This window comes from Amborella trichopoda, chromosome 9 (assembly GCF_054954075.1).
Source record: "Amborella trichopoda isolate Santa Cruz 75 chromosome 9, AtrichopodaSantaCruz75HAP2 v2.0, whole genome shotgun sequence".
NCBI classification, from domain to species: Eukaryota; Viridiplantae; Streptophyta; class Magnoliopsida; order Amborellales; family Amborellaceae; genus Amborella; species Amborella trichopoda.
In genome coordinates, this window is record NC_142344.1 from 8,540,356 (window position 1) to 8,565,578 (window position 25,223).

At 32.3% G+C, this 25,223-nt stretch overlaps 1 protein-coding gene across 1 annotated transcript; it reads left to right on the forward strand.

Annotated features, from left to right (window-relative positions):
* The first annotated feature begins 3,687 nt into the window (after positions 1 to 3,687).
* On the forward strand, positions 3,688 to 24,756 carry LOC18424162 (chaperone (DUF3353)). The gene is made up of 3 exons (XM_011630614.3): positions 3,688 to 4,059; positions 7,981 to 8,335; positions 24,239 to 24,756. The coding sequence occupies exons 1-3, from the start codon at positions 3,742 to 3,744 to the stop codon at positions 24,412 to 24,414; spliced, it is 849 nt and encodes a 282-aa protein (XP_011628916.1). The 5' UTR covers positions 3,688 to 3,741; the 3' UTR covers positions 24,415 to 24,756.
* Positions 24,757 to 25,223: the final 467 nt, after the last annotated feature.

A 25,223-nucleotide genomic window follows, 5' to 3' on the forward strand; every position in this document is an offset into this window, starting at 1 on the left:
TGATAATATAAGATAGTAGACGTCCTTTCCTTAACAAAATTTTCAACATTAATTATTTTTAAAACAAGCAATGTTAATTTAAAAGAAAAAGTTTATATAAGTGCGAAGCTTTAAACAATCAAATTAGAGCGCACCTCAAAAATTTCATTAGAAGAGCTTGTTTTGATGTCCAAATATCCTCCAATTGATCATCTCGACCTCAAGATACATGGACATGAGAAAAAAATTGATTTCAAATTTTGGAAATAAGGCATCTTAAAATGCAATGTTTCGCTGGCAATTTTCAAGATTTCCAAGTTTACATAGATCTGCTCGATCTACGCTATTTTTGAAGCTTATAAAAGATGAAAATATATTTTAAGGCGATCACAAAAATTTTCAGTATTGAAACCACATTTCTCGACACTATTTGAAAGTGCGCTTTACTTTTATTGTTTAAAATTACAAAAATTTTATCGATGTTATAGAAATATCACTTACTAAAAGTAGTTGAAAGATCACAGTGACAAAAAGGTTAACAGTGGAATGAGAAATTCTAGTTAAGAACATAACTAATTGCCTTAAGTTTTAGAATCCAACTAGCTAGTCAAAATAAATACGGATGAAATGAATTTGATGAGAGAAATAAGACAGAAAGAAGGAAGACCCCACATCCAATCTGAAAATAGAAACCAAACCATAAAGTCAGAATTACTTTCCCTTTTCTTTCCATTGAAGTGATTGACCCAGTGTTTAAAAAAACGCCGAGTCGAACCAGACTCGCTCGGGTTCTACTCGAGAATCGCCATGGACGGATTGAATCGGCGAAAAAAACGGGAATCGTCCGGTTCTAGAGAGAATCGTCCGGTTCTAGAGAGAACCGGACGATTCTGTACAGTGACTCGCCGATTCACTGTGGTGAGTCCCGTACGGATTTTTTTTTTTTTTTTTTTTGTGTGTAATCCATGATCGATTTTTTTGTAATACTTGATCGATTTTTTTGTAATCCATGATCGAATTGTTTTTTTTTTTTTGTAATCCATGATCGAATTTTTTGTTTTTGTTTTTTTTTTTGTAACCCATGATAGAATTTTTTGTAATCCATGATCGAATTTTTTGTAATCCATGATCGAAATGTTTGTTTTTTTTTCTTGTAATCCATGATCAAATTTTTTGTTTTTTTTTTTTCTTTTGTAACCCATGATAGAATTTTTTGTAATCCATGATTGAATGTTTTGTAATACATGATCGAAATGTTTGTTTTTTTTTGTAATCCATGATCGAAATGTTTGTTTTTTTTTTTATAATCCATGATCGAATTTTTTGTTTTTTGCTTTTTTTGTAACTCATGATAGAGTTTTTTGTAATCCATGATTGAATTTTTTGTAACCCATGATCGAATTGTTTTTTTCTTTTTTTGTAATCCACGATTGAATTTTTTGTTTTTTTTTGTAATCCATGATCGAATTTTTTTTTGTAATCCATGATAGAATTTTTTGAAAATTTGTGATTTTTTTTTTTTAATCCATGATCGAATTTTTTTTTGTAATCCATGATAGAATTTTTTGAAAATTTGTGATTTTTTTTTTAATCCATGATCGATTTTTTTGAAAATTTGTTATTTTTTTTTTAATCCATATTATTTAAAGAGAAAATGAGAGAGATGATGATTCTGAGGCCACCCTATCCCAGCCATATTATTCAGCAACAATGTAGGGATGAGCATGACAGTACAGGTGAGCATGAAGGATGGACAATCTTCGGGGATTTTAGATTGGGAACACAACAAAACACTAACACTCAGGGATTTGGGAATAGTTAGACGCCTGCTAATATCGATGATTCGTTTTTAGATCGAATCAACGAATTGTTAAACGAATTCAATCAATGGCACCAGCGTGACCAAGAATAACGTCGTCTATCATTTTATTTTTAGATCATATGTTACTAATTTTATGCTTTATTGTAGTCCATGTATGTTGATATACTTATTCCATGATAATTATATGTTTATCCTTTTGTGCGATGTAAATTAAATACTGAATGGCGATTCATGCAGGGAAAGAGCATATCAATATTCACATATTCATTCAAAAACATGAAAATTCTTAATGGAGTACCCTCATTTCTTATTGAATTCCTAAAAAACAATATTTATAATGAATTTTAATAATTTTTTTGGATTTTTTTTAAGCTTTATTATGACCGATTCACCCGATTCCCGATCCGAATCGCCGATTCGCCGATCCAGATCGGTTTTTTGGAAGCTTGATCCGAGTCACCGATCCGTTTTTTAAACCATTGGATTGAACACACATTCTCGCTCTCTAACTAAATAAAGTAAAAGGAACACAAACTATCATAATCCCTTTATGAAATCACAATCTCAGGTCATTACTAAAAGGGTGCGGTTTGCATACGGATGCATCCGTAGGTGTAGAGCTACGGTGGTGCACCTTCAAATTTCATTATGGCATATAATTTTGATGTAAAATGTTATTAGGATCATTTTAAAATATATTTTTATATCGAATTATAAAATTTTAAATTTTAAAAATGGTTAAAATCAAGTAGATCTATAAACATATGAAAATCTTACAAATTGACGGTGTAGATAATATGTTATAAACTGCACTATTTTTTGAGACTTAAAGTCTTTTTTTTTTCATGGTCATACATCTTGATGTCGAGATGATCAATCAAAGAGTTTTTCAACATTAAAACTACCTTTTCTGATGGATTTTTGAGGTGTATCCATAGCTCTACAGTATAAGGTTGCAACCCTATATAAACTTTTTTCTAACTAAAAAGGTACGGTTTGTATGGAGCCGAGGCTCTAAACCTTCAAAGTAACGCATGCTTTCAAATGGTATCTAGAAATGTTGCCTTGAAATATATTTTGATCTTTAATTATAAAATTTAAAATTTCAAAAATAGTATAGATTGAGCAAATCTATGAAAATTTAAAATTCTTGAAAATTGATGGTCGAAAAATAGATTGTAAGATGCACTATTTCCAAAACTTGAAAAGCATTTTTTTTTCTCATGTTCATGCATCTTGATGTCGAGATGATCAATTTGAGGATATTTGAGCATCAAAACAACATCTTCTAATAAAATTTTTGAGATAGGCTCTAATTTAATTTCTTAGAGCCTCGGCTCTATACAAACTTTTTTTCATACTAAGGGTGCAGTTTGTATGGACCCATGCTTTAAACAATCAAAGTAAAGCACACCTTGCAATAATAACCAGAATTCTGGTTTTAATATTGAAAATCTTTGTGGTAGTCTTAAAATATATTTTCATCTTTAATTATAAAATTAAAAATTTAAAAAATAAAGTAAATCGAAGAAAAAAATCTTAAAAATTGACGATAAAAAAATGTGTTCCAACATGGAACATTTTCAAAACTTAAAATCGGTAAAACATCTTATCTTTTTCCATAAAATAAAAATATAACACCTAATTTTCCTAACTATGCCTAAATAATCATTCCACCAATACAAACGAAAACCACATGTCCAAAAACCATTCCTAAGAACAAAAAGATCAGGCCACCCTTCAACCATTCTCACCCCTTACATCTACTAAAAATATCAATATTACATCTCCCAGTTTCCAACCACTACCCTCACCTACTCCCCCACGTCGACCCACAGCTCCAGGGACAATTTAGTCAATTCAAGGTATGAACGATTTTCTCTTTCGCATAACTCACGACTGGCTTCCTCTGCGTAACTGAGAAGAGGAGGGGAGGAGCCATGGCTGCTCTCTTCGTTAGATGCCCCCAAATCCCAACCATCGGATTTAGAATCTCCTCCAGTTTAAGCGACGCAACCGTTAAGAGAGCGAAGGCCTCTGCCAATATTAGCGGCGCCGCCAAGGATGGCGGCCGAAGTAGCCAGAGGAGGAGGAGACTGTTGGCGTCTAGGGCGGACGATTCTCTGCCCTATGAGATGTCGGTGGAGAGCGCTTTGAAATTGCTCGGAGTTTCGGAAGGGTCTTCGTTCGAAGAGATCCTTAGGGCGAAGACTTCGATATTGGCTTCTTGCAAAGATGACCAGGAGGCCGCTGCTCAGGTGAGGTTTCAGTTTCTTTTTTATTTACTTCTCTGAGTGTTGATTTTTCTTCTTTTTGGTTATTATTACTCCTTATTTTGTGAATTTTCATTTCTTTCTCTTACTTTGCGCTTGTTTCTGGTTGCTGGTTCCTCTCTCTCTCTCTGTGGGTCTGTTTAGTTTGATATTGCTGGGTGCGTTTTCCGTTTGTTTTCTTTTTCATTTTGCGTGCTTTTGAAAATTAGTTATTGTGATTCTCTGAAGAGAATCATCATTCATCTCTCCCTCTATCAATTGTTCTGGTTCCTCATGGTCTGTTTATAGTTTAGATTGTTATCTTTCTTTCAGCAAAGAGTCTTTCTATTTTCTGAGCATCTCTCCTTCTCTCATTTTCCTCCATGGGGGGTCTGGTAAAGGTCTGGGTTTCTCTGCTTCCTTCTGACAATTGAATTACTCCCTTTTATGATATCTGTTTTTTAGTAGAGTTGGAAATGGTTGTATTTTGCTGTATCATCGTGATCTTATTGTATAAGTTGACGTGATTTGTTTCTCTCACAGTTTTTTATCACCCAAGTCGATGAATTTTCTTGATTTAGTGGCGGATTTGGTTGTGTTTCCTGTAATGATCTTCCTATATTGGTAGAATTATACTTTCCGATAAAAAATAATTGATTTTATTTTGGAAAATTTTACCCTGATATGGGTGTATGAATTTGATTGGTCTTAGCTTTAGAGTTGGTTGTGTTTTAGCAATTTATGCAACTTAGTTTTATGGGTTTAATTTGTCTTAGCTTTAGACTTGGTTGCACTCAAGAAAATTATCCCAAACCTTCTAACAATTTGGGTATAGGATCCTTTTTTTTTTTCCTTTTTTTTTTCTTTTTTTGTTTTTTTTTTTTTTTCTGTTTTCAAGGCTTTGGAGCCCATTATTGTGGACTACATCAGGCAAACTGATAGAGGCCTTTACCTTTATTTATCAATGATGGCTATTAAAATGACTATGAAATGCGAAAATTAATAGTACTTAGAAAATAACAGTACAAACTATAAAGAGCATTATGTAAAAATGAAGGGATATAAAGGCATTATAACATATATATCAGGTATGATACTTTTACATATTAAAAATATTGATTTGTTCTTTTTTTTTTAAGGTTTTTTTAGCAATAATGAACTTTAAAGGATATGCTAGGCATTACTTTAGGAAATGATAATAAGAATTGGTGCAAAACTGGGTACCAACCAGGAAGGCTCATGGATCACCGTCAAAGGTTAGGGAAAGTGATCCATTCAACCCATGAAGCCACTACATCACGTAGGGCTGAACTGCTACACCAAGTAGGCACTTCTCAACTAACAAAGAAAGTAATGTCAAACACGCCTCTGGTCTAGCAAGTTTCTAGATGCAGTTTGCATCAATGACAATAATAATAAGTTTAGAACTGCCACCTTTCTTTTTAAATATGAAACCATCTATATCAGCTTAGATGTCTGGATAAAACAGCTGATATATTTTAAACAAACACTATATGTATTTGTGATGGTGCTTACAGTGGGTACCCATTGCATTTCCATATTGTAGTGGTCAAGGGCGTGTTCCAATATTTCTGGCATTGCAAAAGATATTTCTGCAGTTTCTTGACCAATACTTTCATGGTCTCCTGACCCATTATTATTTATCATTGAAACTTGCGTGCATGAGAACATTTGAACTGCTTCCAGGATTTGTTGTTAGTGTTTTTGTTTATTACCAGTCTCTGGGTTATTAGATGCATCACTAAAGCTATTCTTAAGAGAAAAGATTCATCTGAAAAGTATTTTAATCTATGAGTATAGAGAATCGACGAATTAAGCTGGACCACGAGAATCATTCTTTCTTTGAGAAGAACTTAAACAGAGAAACAAAATCTTGTGAGTATGCTTTAGTGTACAATGTGGCATATAGGGTGGAAATGCATTTAAACTGTTAAAGCGGAGTGAAAGTTTATCTTACATGGCGGAATTCATGAGGCATGTGTTATTGACAAGCTTATTGCGCTTGTTGATGTGGAGGAAATGGTGGATATGTTGTAGAAAATAGCAGAATGAGGCTGAAAGTAGAAGGCTCATAAAAATGGTGATTGGAAGGCATTATTCTCTCATTTAACTGCTAATTTGAAATGTCAAAATTTTGGTCCTTGGATGAATGTGTATGACAAGCAAGGTCAATACTGGAAAAAATGGAGGTTTCTACTTTGGGGGTTTTTAAAGAGTCCTTCTCACTTTGATGTGTTTGCTACCAACATGATCATGTCCCTTGTGCTTCTACGGTTACTTCTTAGCACGATATGGCTAGAGAGATCTTCGAGCAAGAGTTGTTGAGGCAAGTGGCATTTGACTTATGCATGGATTAGGCATGAGACAATGATGGTTTTCTGTGGATTTTTATTAGGAGTGAAGGGACCTATTGAAATTTGAAAGGATTTATGCACATTCTGTGGTAGGTCATAAGGACTACGATAGCGCTTAAAGCTAGAAGTCATAGAAACATCAGGGAGTTTAGATGATAAACCTGATTAATAGCTAGTATGAGGTGGTGTCTGAAGAATTATCTGTTACACTGAACATGATGATGCTTCTTTTTCTATCCCTCCGCTAATTATTTGTTTGTTCTATTGTGTGGTCTACCTGGGGAGTCTTTATGATCATGTTATCTGCCATTTCATTGATCACACATGTTGCATGAGATGGGTTTTGGAGGTGGATGGTGGGACATATTGACTTATGTATTTCATTATGATTTTACTAATGGCTCTTCAGCAGGATTAATTTCAGGGGCCTAGGAAGGGTGTTCCTTTGTTCTCTTTATTTCTAGTATCACATAAAAGTCACTATGTCAATTCTTCATAGAGAGTTGTATGTTGCAACTTGATTCTTAGGTTATAAACAGGAAGATTTTGCTTCTTATTACCAATCTCTAGTTTGCTTTTTCTTTTTCTTTTTCCACTTTTTTTTTCTCTTTTTTTCTTTTATCATTTGTATCTTGAGTCAGGAATTTCAGGTTTTTCGTCCATGTTTACAATCTTGTGTTTGGTCAAATGACAAGGATGTTTAGAGCAGAAATTGGGCAAGTTGTGGTGGTCTAGGCCGTTGGATGCAAGCCTTGTAGCGTTTCGCTTGCACTTGGTTTACCTTATGTGAAGATTCGCCAAACACAGCTTCATAGGACCTTGTGGTATAATGACTTCAATAGCTGTTTAGCTTCATGGAACAGTAGACTCTCTAATTTTGTGTGAAAATGGCACCTAAAGTTACTTGTCGAACATCTGGTTTACTTCATTTTGCTTTCCAAACATGTAATAAAATTAGGTGGGTGGCTACTTTTGCCTCCCATGTTTAGAGTGATATTCTAAAAGAATTGGTTGGACTACTAAGGAGTGGGTGGTAGAACATGCTGATAGTTTAAGAAAGATGGTGTTGTTTGCATGTTTGCACTCAGGCAATGGCAAACACATGTGTGCACTCCCCCCCCATCCACATATAGACCATGCCGTGAAACTTTCTTGATTGAGCATAGATGGACCAGTATAATTATTCACTATATAAATTTGTTAAGAGATTTTTACATTGGCAAAAGTATCGTGTTTTATTTTTCTTTGTATTTTCATTTCAATGGATGATTACACGGGGGGTTGGATTATCGTGCAATCTTGAAAACAATATCCCATCTCTTTTTGTTCTTTTTCCTTTTTCCCTCTCTTCTGTTAAAAACAATTATAGCTTTTAAGTGGACCTGTGATACTAATATGTGCAAAATGCATGAGAAGACTCCATTTACCAGAATTGAGAAAACCCACTTAGATAATCAATGTCTATGTGGTCAAATGCATTAGTGATCGAAGCTACCTTTGTAGTTTTTCACGCCTTTACATTCTAGTGATATATATATATATATTTTTTCAGGTAGAGGCTGCATATGACATGTTGCTTATGCAAAGCCTAATCCAAAGGAGGAAAGGCAAAGTTGTAAATAGCAGCATCCGTTATGCTGATGTAAAACCGACAAGTAGCTCAAATAGACTGCCTCGGTGGCTACAGAATACTGTTAAGAATTCACCAGTTTCACTTGAAGCACCATCCGCCGGAAGCCTTGGGATAGAAGCTGGAATATATGGGGCACTGATGGTTTTTACATTCGTCAGTGGGGTCTCTTCATCCACAGGAGCGCCCAATAGTGGAGCTGATGTTCCTGGCCTGGTTTTGGCCACTGGCTTTGGGGCTTCATTGTACTTCTTGACCAAGAAGAATGTCAATCTAGGTAAGAACTTTGAAAGGGACTAATTATTAGTTATATATCAAGGGACTTTTATTTTAAAGGGAATCTAATGTGTTGAATGATGATCTAGCTTGCACTTTCCAATAATAGAGTTATATAATGTGTTATTTGTCCATGTGATCTTCTTTTAGTATCAAGCTGCTGCTCATATCTAATTCAGTTTATTTGCTCTCTCAGTGGGATAATCTGCATTTGTTTGCATTAGACAAGTGTAGATATATTCAAGGAGTAGATATATTCAATGATTGTTTGCCAGAATAGCTTCTATTCTGATATTCCAACTGCTTGAAATTATCATGTGCAATGGTTTCCATGTAAATGATATATTGCTGATGAATTCTTTCATTAAATTTGTCTAACTATACCTCTTAAGTCGTTTGTGAAATTTCATGGTATTATTCTTCATGAACACCGTGATTTATCCTGACTGAAAGTTAGCATGAGCCAGAGTCTCTCTGGACGGAAAATCCTTATGTGAAATTGGCATCCTTAATCATCAAACCAAAAATTGCCTTTTGTTTTAGCTATGGTACTTTCTTAAATAGGAAAATTGCCCGGTGGTAAATAAGTACTCGCTTATTTTAACTTTGATACAGTGGCTACTGTAACCAGGCTGTAATGTTATCTATGTCATTATCATCTTGGAGCAAATTCCTTTAGGTGATTTTATTTTCTTTATTGAACTCCTTGAAATTATTTTGCATTTTGTAGTTCTACAGAAGCATCAAACTGAGTGGAACTAGTTAAATCCTCTTAAAACAGAAGCATCAAACTTGAGTGAAACTAGTTAAATCCTCTTAAAATTGCTTGTTTTTTCTCCTCTGTGTGAAGTATACATGTCAAGTTCATTCAAAACTTCTCAGTAGCAACTTTTTGTCAATCTTAGGTTAATAAAACTGATGAAGTGATACCTAGTGAGCGCAGGGGCGATGAGCAATTATGAGCATAAGATCCAAGAGAATATGAGTATTTACAATCACGAGGATTTGCCATACCTTTTGGGATGATCTCTAACCGGTCCAATTGGTATATTGTCATAAGTTGGTTCAGCATTGCTTGATGCCTTTTTTCTATAAGCATTGGATTACAGACTCAACAAAGATTTTCTAGTTGAGTAACTCAGTGGAACTATAGATGAATTGTAAGTGAGAAATGGAATGGTAAAGTTTGCTGAAATATCATTTGAACCAAGTGATTGTTTCCCTAACACAATTAAGAAATTTATTTTTTAGGTAAGCACCTAACACAGTTAAGTTCCATGAGTAGAAACTAAGGGCATATGGTAAAGACAGCACATGATGAGATTCCTATTAATGCTAAGTTGTTGGGTCAGAACTTGTTAACGGCATTTATTTTTCTTATCCTTCATACAAATCAAGGTACAAGAACTTGCACAAATTTGTAAATTATCATGTTCATGTTAATGGGGCTGCAAAAATTTACGGTGTTACCAAAGAGTCATAATCTATAATAAGTTTTCTATAGGCATTTTGTTAGTGAATGCTTTCCAAGACTGATCTAGGTGTGCAATTTCTGAGATTAGTCATAGATGGCAGGAAAGAATTGCTTCAGCTTGAAAAACTTCTAGTGTAACTAAATAGAGGAGTCAATACTTCCAATCGAAAAGAAAAGGAAGTGACAGTTTCCAAAATGTTGCTATCTCATTTGCTCCATTTTGCTGTAAATTGTGCTGACAATGCTTTAGTTTCAATGTGCTCTCAACTTAGGAAGATATATTAACTGCATGAGTTGAGTATCAGGCGCTGCCAAACAGAACGATTGATGTCAAATTCAACAGTAGCTCGCTGGCATGGGAGTAGCATGCTGCGACATTTGGATGAAGATTTAGAAATCCATCTCCACCCTAGAAGCTATGTAGAACTGCCTTCTTACGAGGGCTGAGAATGGGTTGGATCGGGTCCGGATTCCCTAGGATCCGGATTCAGATCCGAAAAGTATACATGGGATCTGGATCCAGATTCGGATTCGGATTCGAATCGAAGAAGTATACATAGGATCTAGATCCGAATCCAGTTGGATCCAAGAAATTTATTTTATATATTATTTTATATCTATAAAATAATAAGTAACAAAAAATAGTATATAATATATGTATTATATATAAAATAATATATATATATATATATATATATATATCAACCTGGGTCAGATCCGGATCGGATCCACCTGTACTTGGATCCAATTTGAATGCTATTTGGATCCAGATATGACCTGTCAGATCCAAATCCGACCTGGCAGATCCAAATCTTGGACCCATACTCGGATCTGGATAGGATCAGAAATTGGGGTTTCGGATCCAAATTGGGTAATTCTCAGCCCTACTGCTTACTAACTAGGTTGAGTATCCTAATTCATTCTTAAGCTGTGAGGAGTCGACTGGCTAAGTGTCTTCGTAAGCTTCAGAAGATTATCCATTCTTTTGGTGCATAACGTTTCTGACGGAAGTCTCTAGACATGGCTATCTCTTGTGGTTGCTCTTTGTACCAAATGTATGAAGAAACTGAATTTGTGGATAGAGTGGCCAATGAGTGCCTGGCTCCATACTGGAGTTTTATAGTCCATTACTCCTCACTTTAGTCCTCTTTCCTTCTCCTTTTCTCCCATCGTATACTTTGCCATTTGGCTGTGCTCTTGTTTTGTGCTCTTTTATTACCCTCATTCTGGGACTTTTGTGGGCTGAAATTCCCTATATTGAAGATCTTAGAGTTGATTTTGATTTTGCATTAGTTGATTTTTATTTTGCCTTAGTGTTTGTTATCATCATCTGTCGACATGATAACTTCCGATACTTGTCTTATTACTTCTAGTTTTTTATTAACACTAGGACTTCCTGTATTTCAATTTCAACCTGTCATTTGATTCTGATTATTATTATACTGTAATCTATACTTCTCTTATTACTTATAGTTGCTTATTACCATTAGGACTTCTTGTATTTCAATTACAACCTATCGTTTGATATTGATTGTTATTTTGCTGTTGGTTTACAGTGGGAATGAGTATGGTCTTCTGCATTTATTATGTATGTGAATGTGAATGGGTAAATGATATTCCATTAAAAAGACATGGGTAAATGAGGTTGTACAAGACTATAAAATTATTAAGATATCATTCCATCAGATCCATTTAAGTCTTTCTTAGTTTTTCTAAATTTCTCTTTTTCCTTATGACTCTATCATTTTTTTTAGTTATCTGTACTACCTCGTCAATTTTCTTGAGTGAGTTTTGCATGTCACACAAGACAATCACGCCTTTTGTTTTTTAATGTGGAATCATACCTGTCCATTCTTTACTTGGTACCCTTAATCCGTATGTATAAATCCAATCCTATATTCTATGGGATTCATTGTCTTTCCAATCCATCTGAATTTATCTTTCTTGCTTAAATCCAATCCAAGACTCAAAAAACATTCTCTCTCTAACCTAACTAAATTTGTCTTTCTTGCTTAAATCCAATCCAAGATCTCCAAAAAGATGACATCTGCAATCCCATCTCTGTGTGTGTGTGTGTGGAAGCATGGACCTTTCTCTCTTTGTGTCTGCACAACGCACAGGCTGTATACTAGTTTGGACTAAATCTGAAGGCTTTTGTAAAGCAGCCAAAGACCTGAGGCACTTTGAAATCAGTGAAAGAACTGAAATACTTTGATACCCGCATGTGAAGCACATCTTTTAGTATTTCCCTGCGCATCTAACATACACATGCAAATATAAACATGTCAACTAGTTCTACTGCTACTAATGCACTCCGAGAAGTCCTTCATGCTAGTTAGTAGTACTAATCAGAAAAAAGAGTTGTGGTAGCGAAGTACTTGGTTTGCTGGTCATTATGTGGCAAGATGTTGCCATATCTCTATAAATATCGTGTTAGACATGACCTTGCCTTGATCTCTAGACAAATATGGTCCTTTACAATCTTCCACTTCTTATGATTAAATATTTTAGGACTTCTTGAATTTAGGCTTAGAATACTCTTCCAGTACAATTTTTTATTGAATGACTGAAGTTAGATATATTTTCAGTTTAGGTGGTTAAAGAAAGCATAGTGATTTTGAAAGTTAAGTCGTTTATATAGATTTTTGCCAAGTCTGAAAACTAGAACCATGAGTATATTTGCAGATATGATCCTTAGATTTCAGTTTCTTCAAAGGGCGATAGAACTTTTGAAATAATGCATCTGTATCTGTCAAGAAAGAAACTAAAGTTAAGAAAAGAAACTAAAGTTTCTAGAAATTGTTAACTGATAATGCAATTGACTGCAGATTAGCATAGTGCCTGAATCTATTTCTAAGAATGCCCTTTCTTTGTTTCATAATTGCATTTGAGCATCTGAAACATTGTGCCCATTCTATCCCTTTCTCCTTCCCTTGTAAATTCAATCTCTTCTTACTAGACTTACATTTTGGCTTTATGTTTTCCCAAGTTGAGTTACAAATGGTGATCCTTTAGGAGCCGTTTGTAAATTCAATCTCTTACTGGACTTACATTTTGGCTTAATGTTTTCCCAAGTTGAGTTACAAATGGTGATCCTTTAGGAGCCGTTTGGGTACCTGAAAATCTATTACATGAAAATATATTGCAAGGAAATATGAGATTTACCATGTTTGGGTGCACTTCAACCGTAAGAAAAAGGAAATAAATTACACAAGATTTTTCCAAAATATGTGAAATCTATTACGCGCAGAATGATTGTGAAATCCATTACGTGCGTCTCTTGCCCATTCTCCTGCCATTGTCCTCTCGTGCGTCTCTTGTGCTTAACGGGTAATCTAACTACGTGCGTTTCTTGCCCATTCTCCTGCCATTGTCCTTTCGTGCGTCTCTTGTGCTTAACGGGTAATCTAACTACGTGCCCCATTCTCTTGCCATTGTCCCTCTCGTGCGTCTCTTGCCCATTCTCTTGCTATTCTCCCTCTCTCCTACGCGCACATCCCTTTCTACTTTCTCTCTCAACTCCACTTATAACTCCACTTATAAGTGTTTGCCCATCCTGTGCACATCCATTTCTACACTTTGCTCACATCTATTTCTACATCCCTCTATCGCCTTACTATCAGCTCTCATATAAAAACAAAATTAATAAAAATAATAATTGATAATCAATGAGAAATTACAAAACACTATCATAATAAAAAATTTCACACAACATAATCCTCATAAGAGATTAGTAAAAGCTCAATTGAAATAAGATACTTCTTTAGTCTCCTCCAATTCCTCAAAATTTTCTACTGCAATTACGAAACCTTTTAGTTTACTAATCAAACTTCTTCCCATTTTTTAACTTGTACCACAATATTTTTGAATTTGGTGTTATAAATTTATTGCTTATTTGAAATTATTTACAGAGACATTTGAAAGACTTTGAAAGACTTCTATAAAGAATAAATAAAAATAAGGTTTATCACAATAAAAACATGTTATTCCAATCATATTATTCCAAGGACTTATGATGTTGAAACCAAATAATCATGTTGGGAGACATGTGATTCCATGTAAGTGCCAAAGGTATGCAAAACAAGTAGGAAATGGTGTGATGATGACTTTAGAATGGTACAAATTACTATTAGAAAATCTTTTTGGAATGGTGATGATGTTATTATTAAAAAGTCTTTTTGGAATGGTGTGATGATGACTTTAATTCAGTATTTCAGTGGAATTTTGTGATAAAAAAGAAAGAAATTATAGTTTATACCTAGTGCTGGTAAAATGTTGGTAATGCATTTCCCATATTTCTCCTGACAGACAAAGAGTAGCAATGTATTTCACAATATTTAAATACTACCCAAACAGTAACAATCCATTTGCAGATAATGTATTACGCAGTAATATTTTTCCAGATATCCAAACGACCCTGTAAGGGTATTATGTTTACATAGAGAGAGAGAGAGAGATGGAAAGGGCTAAAGGGAATGTGCCTGTATGATGGAGAAGAGGCCATTTTTAGGGAGTTTATGTGAAAGAGATGATACACAAATGGAATTTGACATGGTAAGGTAATGGAATTTGATAGTAAGATAAGTGGGAGCCGCAGGGGAATCAGGAGACTGGATTGATTCAGATTGAAATAGCATTACATTGCCTTCTTGTTTATAATGCTTAAGTTGTTTCTGGTGGCCCACTCCAAGATCCTCTCTTTGGAGCCACCCCACCCCCGAAACATCAAGACTACCAAGCTAATTTCTCCCTGGGTTCTGTGGGAACCCTGGACAATCGGGCACCAGGGGCATTTTCAGGGACCATTTGGCATCCACGCTGCTCACCTTCAAAGGCCCTATAGGAGTTCCTGCAATAATCACAGCAGAGGCCTTAGCTTTCCTTGAAGGGCTCATACTTTGTGATAGATCATGGGTCACTCCGTCATTGTTGAAAGGGATCCAGAAAACACAATCAACTAGGCCAGTGGAAACTCAGTTTGTTCATGGCACCTTGAAAAAGTGTTTGAGCAAATTACATGAATTGTTAACCCATCCAATTTATCCAATTTTCTTTAAGCACATTTTGGAAGTGTCAAATAACTGGCTGACTCTCTCACCATGGAAGGTGCATAGCCTCAAATGCTGTAATTATCCACCCCTTGTCCTGAGGGGGTAGTGTTTTTGTTCTTCTAGATCAGTGTTCTTGCTCTGTTGTACATTTTCTTGAATTTCAGCCCACAAAATTGTCAGCCGATGTAACAGAGAGATTTACATGTATGTAGTGTTAAATAAGGGCAAGTATTACATATAGGGAAAAGATCATGTCAGCCCAATGGCATACTGTTACAGTAAATGCCAACGGCTCAGATTGAATCTGGGCCGATCTGACGATCGTGGATGTCCGGCAGTGTTTGAATTTTAATTTTTTTTTTCTACAAATCGGAATGATCTGAAACTTGGAGCGTGTGTACATAAAAAATAGGTGAATCTTCGAAAAATATAAAAAAAATAGTTTACATGAAAAAAATGACAAAAATACCCTTGTAAAGTTTCGGGGGTATTTTGATCAATTTTATTTTTGTGGATTTTTTTTTATTTTTTTTTATTAGGTGCATCTTGATGAGAAGAATATACACCTAAAATTTCAAGTGATTTGGATTTATAGAAAAAAAAACTAAAATTCAAACACGAAAAGAGGTCGTGACCGTCATATCGGCTCAGATTCAATCTGGGCCATTGGCGTTTACTATAGCAATCAGCTAGTGGGCGTATTGAATCCACTCCCTTATATATATATATATATATATATATATATATATATACATACATATATATATACATATGGATGGAAACATAGAAATACAATTTACTAGTCAACAGAAAGATAAAAATAGTAAAGATGATTTTGAAAAAATCACATAAGACATACTTAGCACCATCTAGAAGTTCTACATCTATTAATCCAAAAATACAAGGAGTAATACGAACAAAAGAAAATATTGTAATACCTCAATACAAAAAGATACAAAATGAATCTAAAAGTGATCCAGACTTCTTCGACTCTGAAATGGATTTTCATATATTAACCCTGCAAGAGGAACAAAAATAGATATAACCTTAATAGAGGCAAATTATCTATCTAATGACAATAAAGAAATTAGAAATTGGTATCTTACTACATTTGAACCTAGACTAATAGAATTATTTCATAAAAAATATAATAAGTTTCTTAAAACAGAAAAGCAAAATAAAGGATTTTTTATTTGGTTAAAAGAAATCTTAGCAGAAAAGGAGTTTCAGTTCCTAATTTTGAAATACATACTCTAGAAAGCCAATATATTACTTATAATACATCAGAAGGAAATAAAATTACTAGTATACATCCCTCCAGAAAGAAGCCTTGTAATAAAAGGAAAAGAATCAGATAATTCACCCACTCTAGAAACAAAAGCTGTTCCATATAAAATGACTACCGGTGAAATAGTACATAGATCAGAAATAATTCCTCATATAATAGAACAAAATAATTATACTAATTTATATATGCAATCCATAGGCAAACAACCATTAAGAATTGAAAATATGTTAAGACCAGCTCCTATACAAGAAACACAAAAATCTTTATTATTCAAACCACCACCTGCTATGAATAAAGAAAGATTCCATATTGGAGATAATAATAAAACCCTTATGGATCAATTAATGTCAAAATTAGCTAAACTTAAAATAAAGGAAACTACGAAAAAAGATATAGATCTCAAAGGAAAAGAAAAAATTCAAGAGTCGGAAACTTTAACCCTTCACGAAGAAGAACCCATGATAGAAGACAATAGAAAACATGGAAACAACATTTATTGCAAATAATAATAATGATCAATCTCTCCAAAGAATATCTTATGATATAAATTGGAAATCCGCTACAGCCAGACCATATCACCATAGACCGACCCCAGTAGACATCCAATTTGAAAAAGATTTAATATCACATACAACCTCCTATTCTGGAAGAACAATAGTAAATTGGAATATAGATGTCATGTCTGAACATCAAATTTTTGATACTATGAAACATATGACCATATATGCATCAGCTTGTAAGATGGTAGGAAACCATGATCAAGAAGTTGCAAAAGCCATAGTATGTGGATTCACTGGATGGCTTCGTGGTTGGTGGGATTTCTATCTACTTGAAAATACCAAAAATCAAATTTTAAATACAATTCGTCAATGGACCGTAAAAAATGAACAAAATCAAGATGTCTTATATTCTGAAAGTGATGCAGTAAATACTCTTATTTATACTATCACTCTTCATTTTGTGGGGAGTACAGGCCTACTTGAAGCCCGATCTGAAGATTTATTATCCAATGTAAAATGTCCAACATTATCACATTATAAATGGTATAAAGATGTATTTTTCTCAAGACTATTGACTAGAGAAAATAGTCAATTAGATCATTGGAAAGAAAAATTCATAGCTGGGTTACCCTATTTATTTGCTGAAAAAGTAAAAAATAGACTTAAGAATAAACATGGAGGTATAATACCATATTCTGTTTATACTTTAGGAGAATTATCTGCTGAAATATGTGCAGAAAGATTAGCCCTATGCACAGATATGAAATTGAAGAAACAATTAGATAAGCAAAGAATGACTGGTAGAAAAGAACTTGGAGATCTCTGTGAACAATTTGGATATAATATTGAAAAATCTAAAGATAAAAGTTATAAAAGGGAAAAAGTATAAATATAAGAAAAAAGAAAGAAAGCCATATAAGAAAAATAAAAGAGATAAATTTATGAAAAGGTTTTCACCAAAACAAAAATATAAAAAAAGAAAGAAAAAATTGCATGTACGCTATAAATGTGGAAAAGTAGGCCATTATAAAAGTAATTGCAAAGTTAAAAAGACAATAGATACATTAATATTAGATGAAGCTATCAGAAATAAAATATATAATATTATACAAATATATAATGAAGACAGTTCTGAAGAAAATTCTACAGAATGTTCTAGTGATACTTCATTAATAGGAAATATTGAAGATGAAAATCTTGTTTGGATTAGTACTATTGAAGAATATGATAATCAAGAATGTTCATGTAATATGCTATCTAAGGAAGACAATTTAACATTAGACTTAATAGAGAAAATTACAGACCCAGATGAAAAAAGAGAAATTATAACTCAATTCATTAATATAACTAAGGCAAAAAATAAACCTACGCCTTTAATAAAGCCTCCTGATGAATATAATTTTGCTGAAATAATCAAAAGGATTAATAGAAAAGATACAATTCAAAAAGAACCAACAATCATAGAATTAAACAAGGAAATAAATGAAGTAAAAATAGAAGTACAACAATTAAAAAATTGAATCAAAATATTAGAATTACAAACTGAAGTTTCAGGAAATATAATAGATACAGATGAAATAGAATTTACTCAATTAATAGATTATCATAATAAATCAAGAATAGAAGAACCTGAATCATCAGGAATAAAAGATGAACCATTAATAACTTTGTAAATCTAATAAATAAAGTTATTACACAAAAATGGTTTGTGCTAGTTAAAAATTATAGTAAAAAACGAATATAATTTCCAATCATTAGCCTTAATAGACTCAGGAGCAGACTTAAATTGTATTAATGAAGGTTTAGTACCTACAAAATATTTTGATAAAACAACACCAATATTAAATACTGCTGATGGAAGTAGATTATTTATTCATTATAAATTATCTGATGCTGTTGTTTGTAATAATGGACATTGTTTTAGGACCCCATTCATCATGGTAAAAGGATTAAGCCAAGCAGTAATACTTGGAGTACTATTTCTTACCTTACTCTATCCAATAACCATAAATAATACAGGAATAGAAACAAATATAGCAGGTACCACAATAAAATTTGAATTCATAGATAAACCAAAAATAAAAGAAATTAATATAGTCAAAAGATAGTATTAAACAAAAAGAACATTTTCTTTGCTTTCTAAAAGAAGAAATTAAATATAAAATGATAGAAGAAAAATTACAGTCTATTGAAATTATAGAACAAATAAAAAATATTACAAAACAAATAGAAAATGAAATATGCAGTGAATTACCCAATGCCTTTTGAGATAGAAAAAAGCATATGGTTAGCTTACCCTATGAATCCAATTTTACTGAATCTAAAATTCCTACAAAGGCCAGACCTATACAAATGAATGCAAAATTATTAGAATTCTGTAAAAAAGAAATAGATGAATTATTAAGAAAAGATTTAGTAAGAAAAAGCATATCTCCCTGGAGTTGTGCTGCATTCTATGTAAATAAAAATGCAGAAAAAAAAAGAGGAGTCCCAAGATTAGTAATAAATTATAAACCATTAAATAAAGCACTCCAATGGATAAGATATCTTATACCAAATAAAAAAGATTATTAGATAGATTAATAAATGTTTATATTTTTTCTAAATTTGATTTAAAATCTGGATATCGGCAAATTCAAATAAAAGAAGAAGATAGATATAAAACAATTTTCAATGTATCCAGATTTGATTTATATCTATCTTCTTCTTTTATTTGAATTTGCTAGTATCCTGATTTTAAATCAAATTTAGAAAAAATATAAGCATTTATTAATCTATCTAATAAATCTTTTTTATTTGGTATAGGATATCTTATCTATTGGAGTTCTTTATTTAATGGTTTATAATTGATTACTAATCTTGGGACTTCACTTTCTTCTTTGTCATTCTTATTTACATAGAATGCAGCACAATTCCAGGGAAATATGCTTTTTCTTATTAAAACTTTTCTTTATAATTCATCTATTTCTTTTTTACAGAATTCTAATAATTTTGCATTCATTTGTATAGGTCTGGCCTTTGTAGGAATTTTAGATTCAGTAAAATTGGATTCATAGGGTAAGCTAACCATATGCTTTTTTCTATCTCAAAAGGCATTGGGTAATTCACTGCATATTTCATTTCTATTTGTTTTGTAATATTTTTTATTTGTTCTATAATTTCAATAGACTGTAATTTTTCTTCTATCATTTTATATTTAATTTCTTCTTTTAGAAAGCAAAGAAAATGTTCTTTTTGTTTAATACTATCTTTTGACTATATTAATTTCTTTTATTTTTGGTTTATCTATGAATTCAAATTTTATTGTGGTACCTGCTATATTTGTTTATATTCCTGTATTATTTATGGTTATTGGATAGAGTAAGGTAAGAAATGGTACTCCAAGTATTACTGCTTGGTTTAGTCCTTTTACCATGATGAATGGGGTCTTAAAACAATGTCCATTATTACAAACAACAGCATCAGATAATTTATAATTAATAAATAATCTACTTCCATCAGCAGTATTTAATATTGGTGTTGTTTTATCAAAATATTTTGTAGGTACTAAACCTTCATTAATACAATTTAAGTCTGCTCCTGAGTCTATTAAGGCTAATGATTGGAAATTATATTCGTTTTTTACTATAATTTTTAACTAGCACAAACCATTTTTGTGTAATAACTTTATTTATTAGATTTACAGAGTTATTATTGGTTTCATCTTTTATTCCTGATGATTCAGGTTCTTCTATTCTTGATTTATTATGATAATCTATTAATTGAGTAAATTCTATTTCATTTGTATTTGTTATATTTCTTGAAACTTCAGTTTGTAATTCTAATATTTTGATTCGATTTTTTTATTGTTGTATTTCTATTTTTACTTCATTTATTTCCTTTTTTAATTCTATGATCGTTGGTTCTTTTTGAATTGTATCTTTTCTATTAGTCCTTTTGATTATTTCAGCAAAATTATATTCATCAGGAGGCTTTATTAAAAGGGTAGGTTTATTTTTTGCCTTAGTTATATTAATGAATTGAGTTATAATTTCTCTTTTTTTATCTGGGTCTGTAATTTTCTCTATTAAGTCTAATATTAAATTGTCTTCCTTAGATATAGCATATTACATGAACATTCTTGATTATTTGATTCTTCAGTAGTACTAATCCACACAAGATTTTCATCTTCAATATTTCCTATTTAATGAAGTATCACTAGAACTTTTTGTAGAATTTTCTTCAGAACTGTCTTCATTATATATTTGTATAATATTATATATTTTATTTCTGATAGCTTCATCTAATATTAATGTATCTATTGTCTTTTTAACTTAGCAAATTACTTTTATAATGGCCTACTTTTCCACATTTATAGCGTACATGCAATTTTTTCTTTCTTTTTTTATATTTTTGTTTTGGTGAAAACCTTTTCATAAATTTCTCTCTTTTATTTTTCTTATATGGCTTTCTTTCTTTTTTCTCATATTTATACTTTTTCCTTTTTATAACTTTTATCTTTAGATTTTTCAATATTATATCCAAATTGTTCACAGAAATCTCCCAGTTCTTTTCTACCAGTCATTCTTTGCTTATCTAATTGTTTCTTTAATTTCATATCTGTGCATAGGGCTAATCCTTTTACACATATTTCAGTAGATAATTCTCCTAAAGTATAAACAGAATATGGTATTATTATACCTCCATGTTTATTCTCAAGTCTATTTTTTACTTTTTCAGCAAATAAATAGGGTAACCCAGCTATGAATTTTTCTTTCCAATGATCTAATTGACTATCTTCTCTAGTTAATAGTCTTGAGAAAAATACATCTTTATACCATTTATAATGTGATAATGTTGGACATTTTAAATTGGATAATAAATCTTCAGATCGGGCTTCAAGTAGGGTTGTACTCCCCACAAAATGAAGAGTGAAAGTATAAATAAGAGTATTTACTGCATCACTTTCAGAATATAAGACATCTTGATTTTGTTCATTTTTTACGGTCCATTGACGAGTTGTATTTAAAATTTGATTTTTGGTATTTTCAGGTAGATAGAAACCCCACGAAGCCATCCAATGAATCCACATACTATGGCTTTTGCAACTTCTTGGTCATGGTTTCCTACCATCTTACAAGTTGATGCATACATGGCCATATGTTTCATTGTATCAAGAATTTGATGTTCAGACATGCCATCTATATTCCAATTTACTATTGTTCTTCCAGAATAGGAGGTTGTATGTGATATTAAATCTTCTTCAAATTGGACGTCTACTGGGGTCGGTCTATGGTGATATGGTCTGGCTGTGGCGGGTTTCCAATTTTTATTATCAGATATTCTTTGGAGAGATTGATCATTATTATTATTTGCAGTAAATGCTGTTTCCATATTTTCTATTGTGTCTTCTATCATGGGTTCTTCTTCTTGGAGGGTTAAAGTTTCTGACTCTTTGATTTTTTCTTTTCCTTTGAGATTTATATCTTTTTTCGTAGTTTCCTTTATTCAAGTTTAGCTAATTTTGATATTAATTGATCTATAAGGGTTTTATTATTATCTCCAATATGGAATCTTTCTTTATTCATAGCAGGTGGTGGTTTGAATAATAAAGATTTTTGTGTTTCTTGTATAGGAGTTGGTTTTAACATATTTTCAATTCTTAATGTTTGTTTGCCTATGGATTGCATATATAAATTAGTATAATTATTTTGTTCTATTATATGAGGAATTAATTCTGATCTATATACTATTTCACCAGTAGTCATTTTATATGGAGTAGCTTTTGTTTCTAGAGTGGGCGACCTATCTGATTCTTTTCCTTTTATTACAAGGCTTCTTTCCGGAGGATGTATACTAGTAATTTTATTTCCTTTTGATGTATTATAAGTATTATATTGGCTTTCTAGAGTATGTATTTCAAAATTAGGAACTGAAACTCCTTTTTTTGCTAAGATTTCTTTTAACCAAATAAAAAATCCTTTATTTTGCTTTTCTGTTTTAAGAAACTTATTATATTTTTTATGAAATAATTCTATTAGTCTAGGTTCAAATGTAGTAAGATACCAATTTCTAATTTCTTTATTGTCATTAGATAGATACTCTGCCTCTGTTAAGGTTTTATCTATTTTTTGTTCCTCTTGCAGGGTTAATATATGAAAATCCATTTCAAAGTCGGAGTAGTTTGGATCACTTTTAGATTCGTTTTGTATCTTTTTGTATTGAGGTATTACAATATTTTCTTTTGTTCGTATTACTCCTTGTATGTTTGGATTAATAGATGAAGTAGAACTTCTAGATGGTTCTAACTATGTCTTATGTGATTTTATTTCAGAATCATCTTTACTATTTTTATCTTTCTGTTGACTAGTAAATTGTATTTCTATGTTTCCATTCATATGTTCTATTATTCTATTTGGGATATTTTTTAGAAGGTGCTTGGAAATGTTGATTTTCATTCTGTATGGACGAAGATTCTGGTAATACTATTTCTGACCATTCTTTTGACTTAGGTATAATAGTATTAGACTTTTCTATATTGGTTTGGAAAAATGTCGTTTTTCTTCTAGTATCCATTTGTATTACTTTTGGACAAAGTATTCATAACCTTATAATATATTCTGTATATTATTGCAATATTTTGTTATCCTGGGGTCATATCAAAACCTTGAGTTTTTAGATTTAATGTTAATACCTTAAGGATATTAGGATCTTTTATGGAGACTGAATAATTAGGAAAGCAGTTAAAATATATTGGTCAACTACATAGATTAGACTCTACCATTCCTAACAATGAATCTGAAAATTTATTATGTCTAGTATCCCTTAGACATACTAATATAGAATTATTAAGTCCTAACGTAGTTAAAGGTTTAATTGTTACTTGTATTAGTGCTATATGTAAATAATTATAGTTCTTATCTTTATGTTTTTGAATTATGTTATTTGATAGTAGTTGAAAATTTTCTTGATTACTTGTAACTGATAAGGTTTGTTCTACTGTTTTAATTGTAAAAAATAGATTGACCAAGATCCCCCAAAAGGTTTTAGGGATATCTTGGTCAATCTATTTTTTGTGAATTATTATTTTTTTATATTTTTATTAGATTCTCCTATTTTTAAAGAATAGAAGCTTAAAATATCAAATGATTTGGATTTGTACTTAAAAAAATAAAATTAAAATACGAAATGTAATCATGACTATTGAATTTGTTCAAATTCAATATGAGTTATTGGGCTAATATTGTTGTTGTTAGCTAGTGAGCTAGAAGCATCTTTTTCCTATATAAAAATTTATATAGTTGTTCATGAAACCAGTCACTCAAAACCTCTCGTCCTAAACATGGAGGGAACAAAAAGGAAGAATATTTGCTAACTAAATATAGAAATCTTATTGAGGACCTGAAATCTCTGCATGAGGTTTTCTTTTCAAGCTGGTGAGAACCCGAACTTTCACGAATAGGTTTACTGTCTTTCATCATGTCAACCTGTGATAGCTTATATCAATCTCCACAAAGAGAATTTTTACATTTAAATCGTGAGCTTCACGAGTCTTGCTTTTCTCTTTGACCTGAAACTCTCTTAACCATGCCTTGTTCTGTTGGTTTTGTAGGGAAGGCTACTGTGATTACTTTAGGAGGCCTGGTGATGGGTGCTGTGGTGGGTGGGGCAGTGGAGAGCTTGTTGCAAGTGGACATCGTTCCATTGTTTGGTATACATTCACCAGCAGTGATAGTAAGCGAGTTCATTCTCTTATCTGAGTTCTTGGTCTCTCTTTTCTTAAAATAGGCTTTGATTCAAAAAGCCAAAAAGTGATCGGAATTACAGAAAGCCTAATTTTATGTACATGTTTCACCCCAATTGTATAACACCTTAATTTGTTAAGAGCTTTGTGATGGTGTATGGATAAAATTGTATCAGAGCATGCACCATCTTCTTGTATGGCTCTAACTTGTTCATAGGTGTATGTACAGCTTTCTTTTATTTGTTGTTCTGATCGAACAAGTATTCATGAGCTCTTCGTTAAGGGTTTATTTTCCTTTTGCTTTTCTTAACCGAGGGATAAAACCTATTGTTTGATCCAAGAACATTAACACTGTTATCTAGTTTCATTTCCTTTTGTCCTGAAAAGCTGTGACGGTCAACGTCGTCTCTCTAAGTGACTGAAGATTAGAGAGTCAGAGCTTCGCATTATGACTTTGTGTGTGCGTGTGTGAGAGAGAGAGAGATGTGTTTTCTCAACTGCTTTACAACCGTTATAGGTAGGTAAAATTGTGGTTAAGATGAAGGAAGATGCATATAATGCTATTACATCGTGGATGGTGATGGCCTTCACTGCCATTGGTTCTTACGTACATCGTGGATGGTGATGGCCTTTGCCGGTTTTTGCGTACAATTCTGTATATCTAAAAGGAAAAGGTTAAAATAAAAGAAAAAGCCTACTTTTATAAAAAGAAAAAAACAAAAAAAAGTAAAGCTGCATCTCAAATCTTACTAAAAGGTTTTAGATCTGATGTCAAATAAACCCTCAAATTGATCATCTCCCCATTGAGTATTGTGAAAGTGAGAAAAAAAAAGATTTTAAACTCTAAAAATAA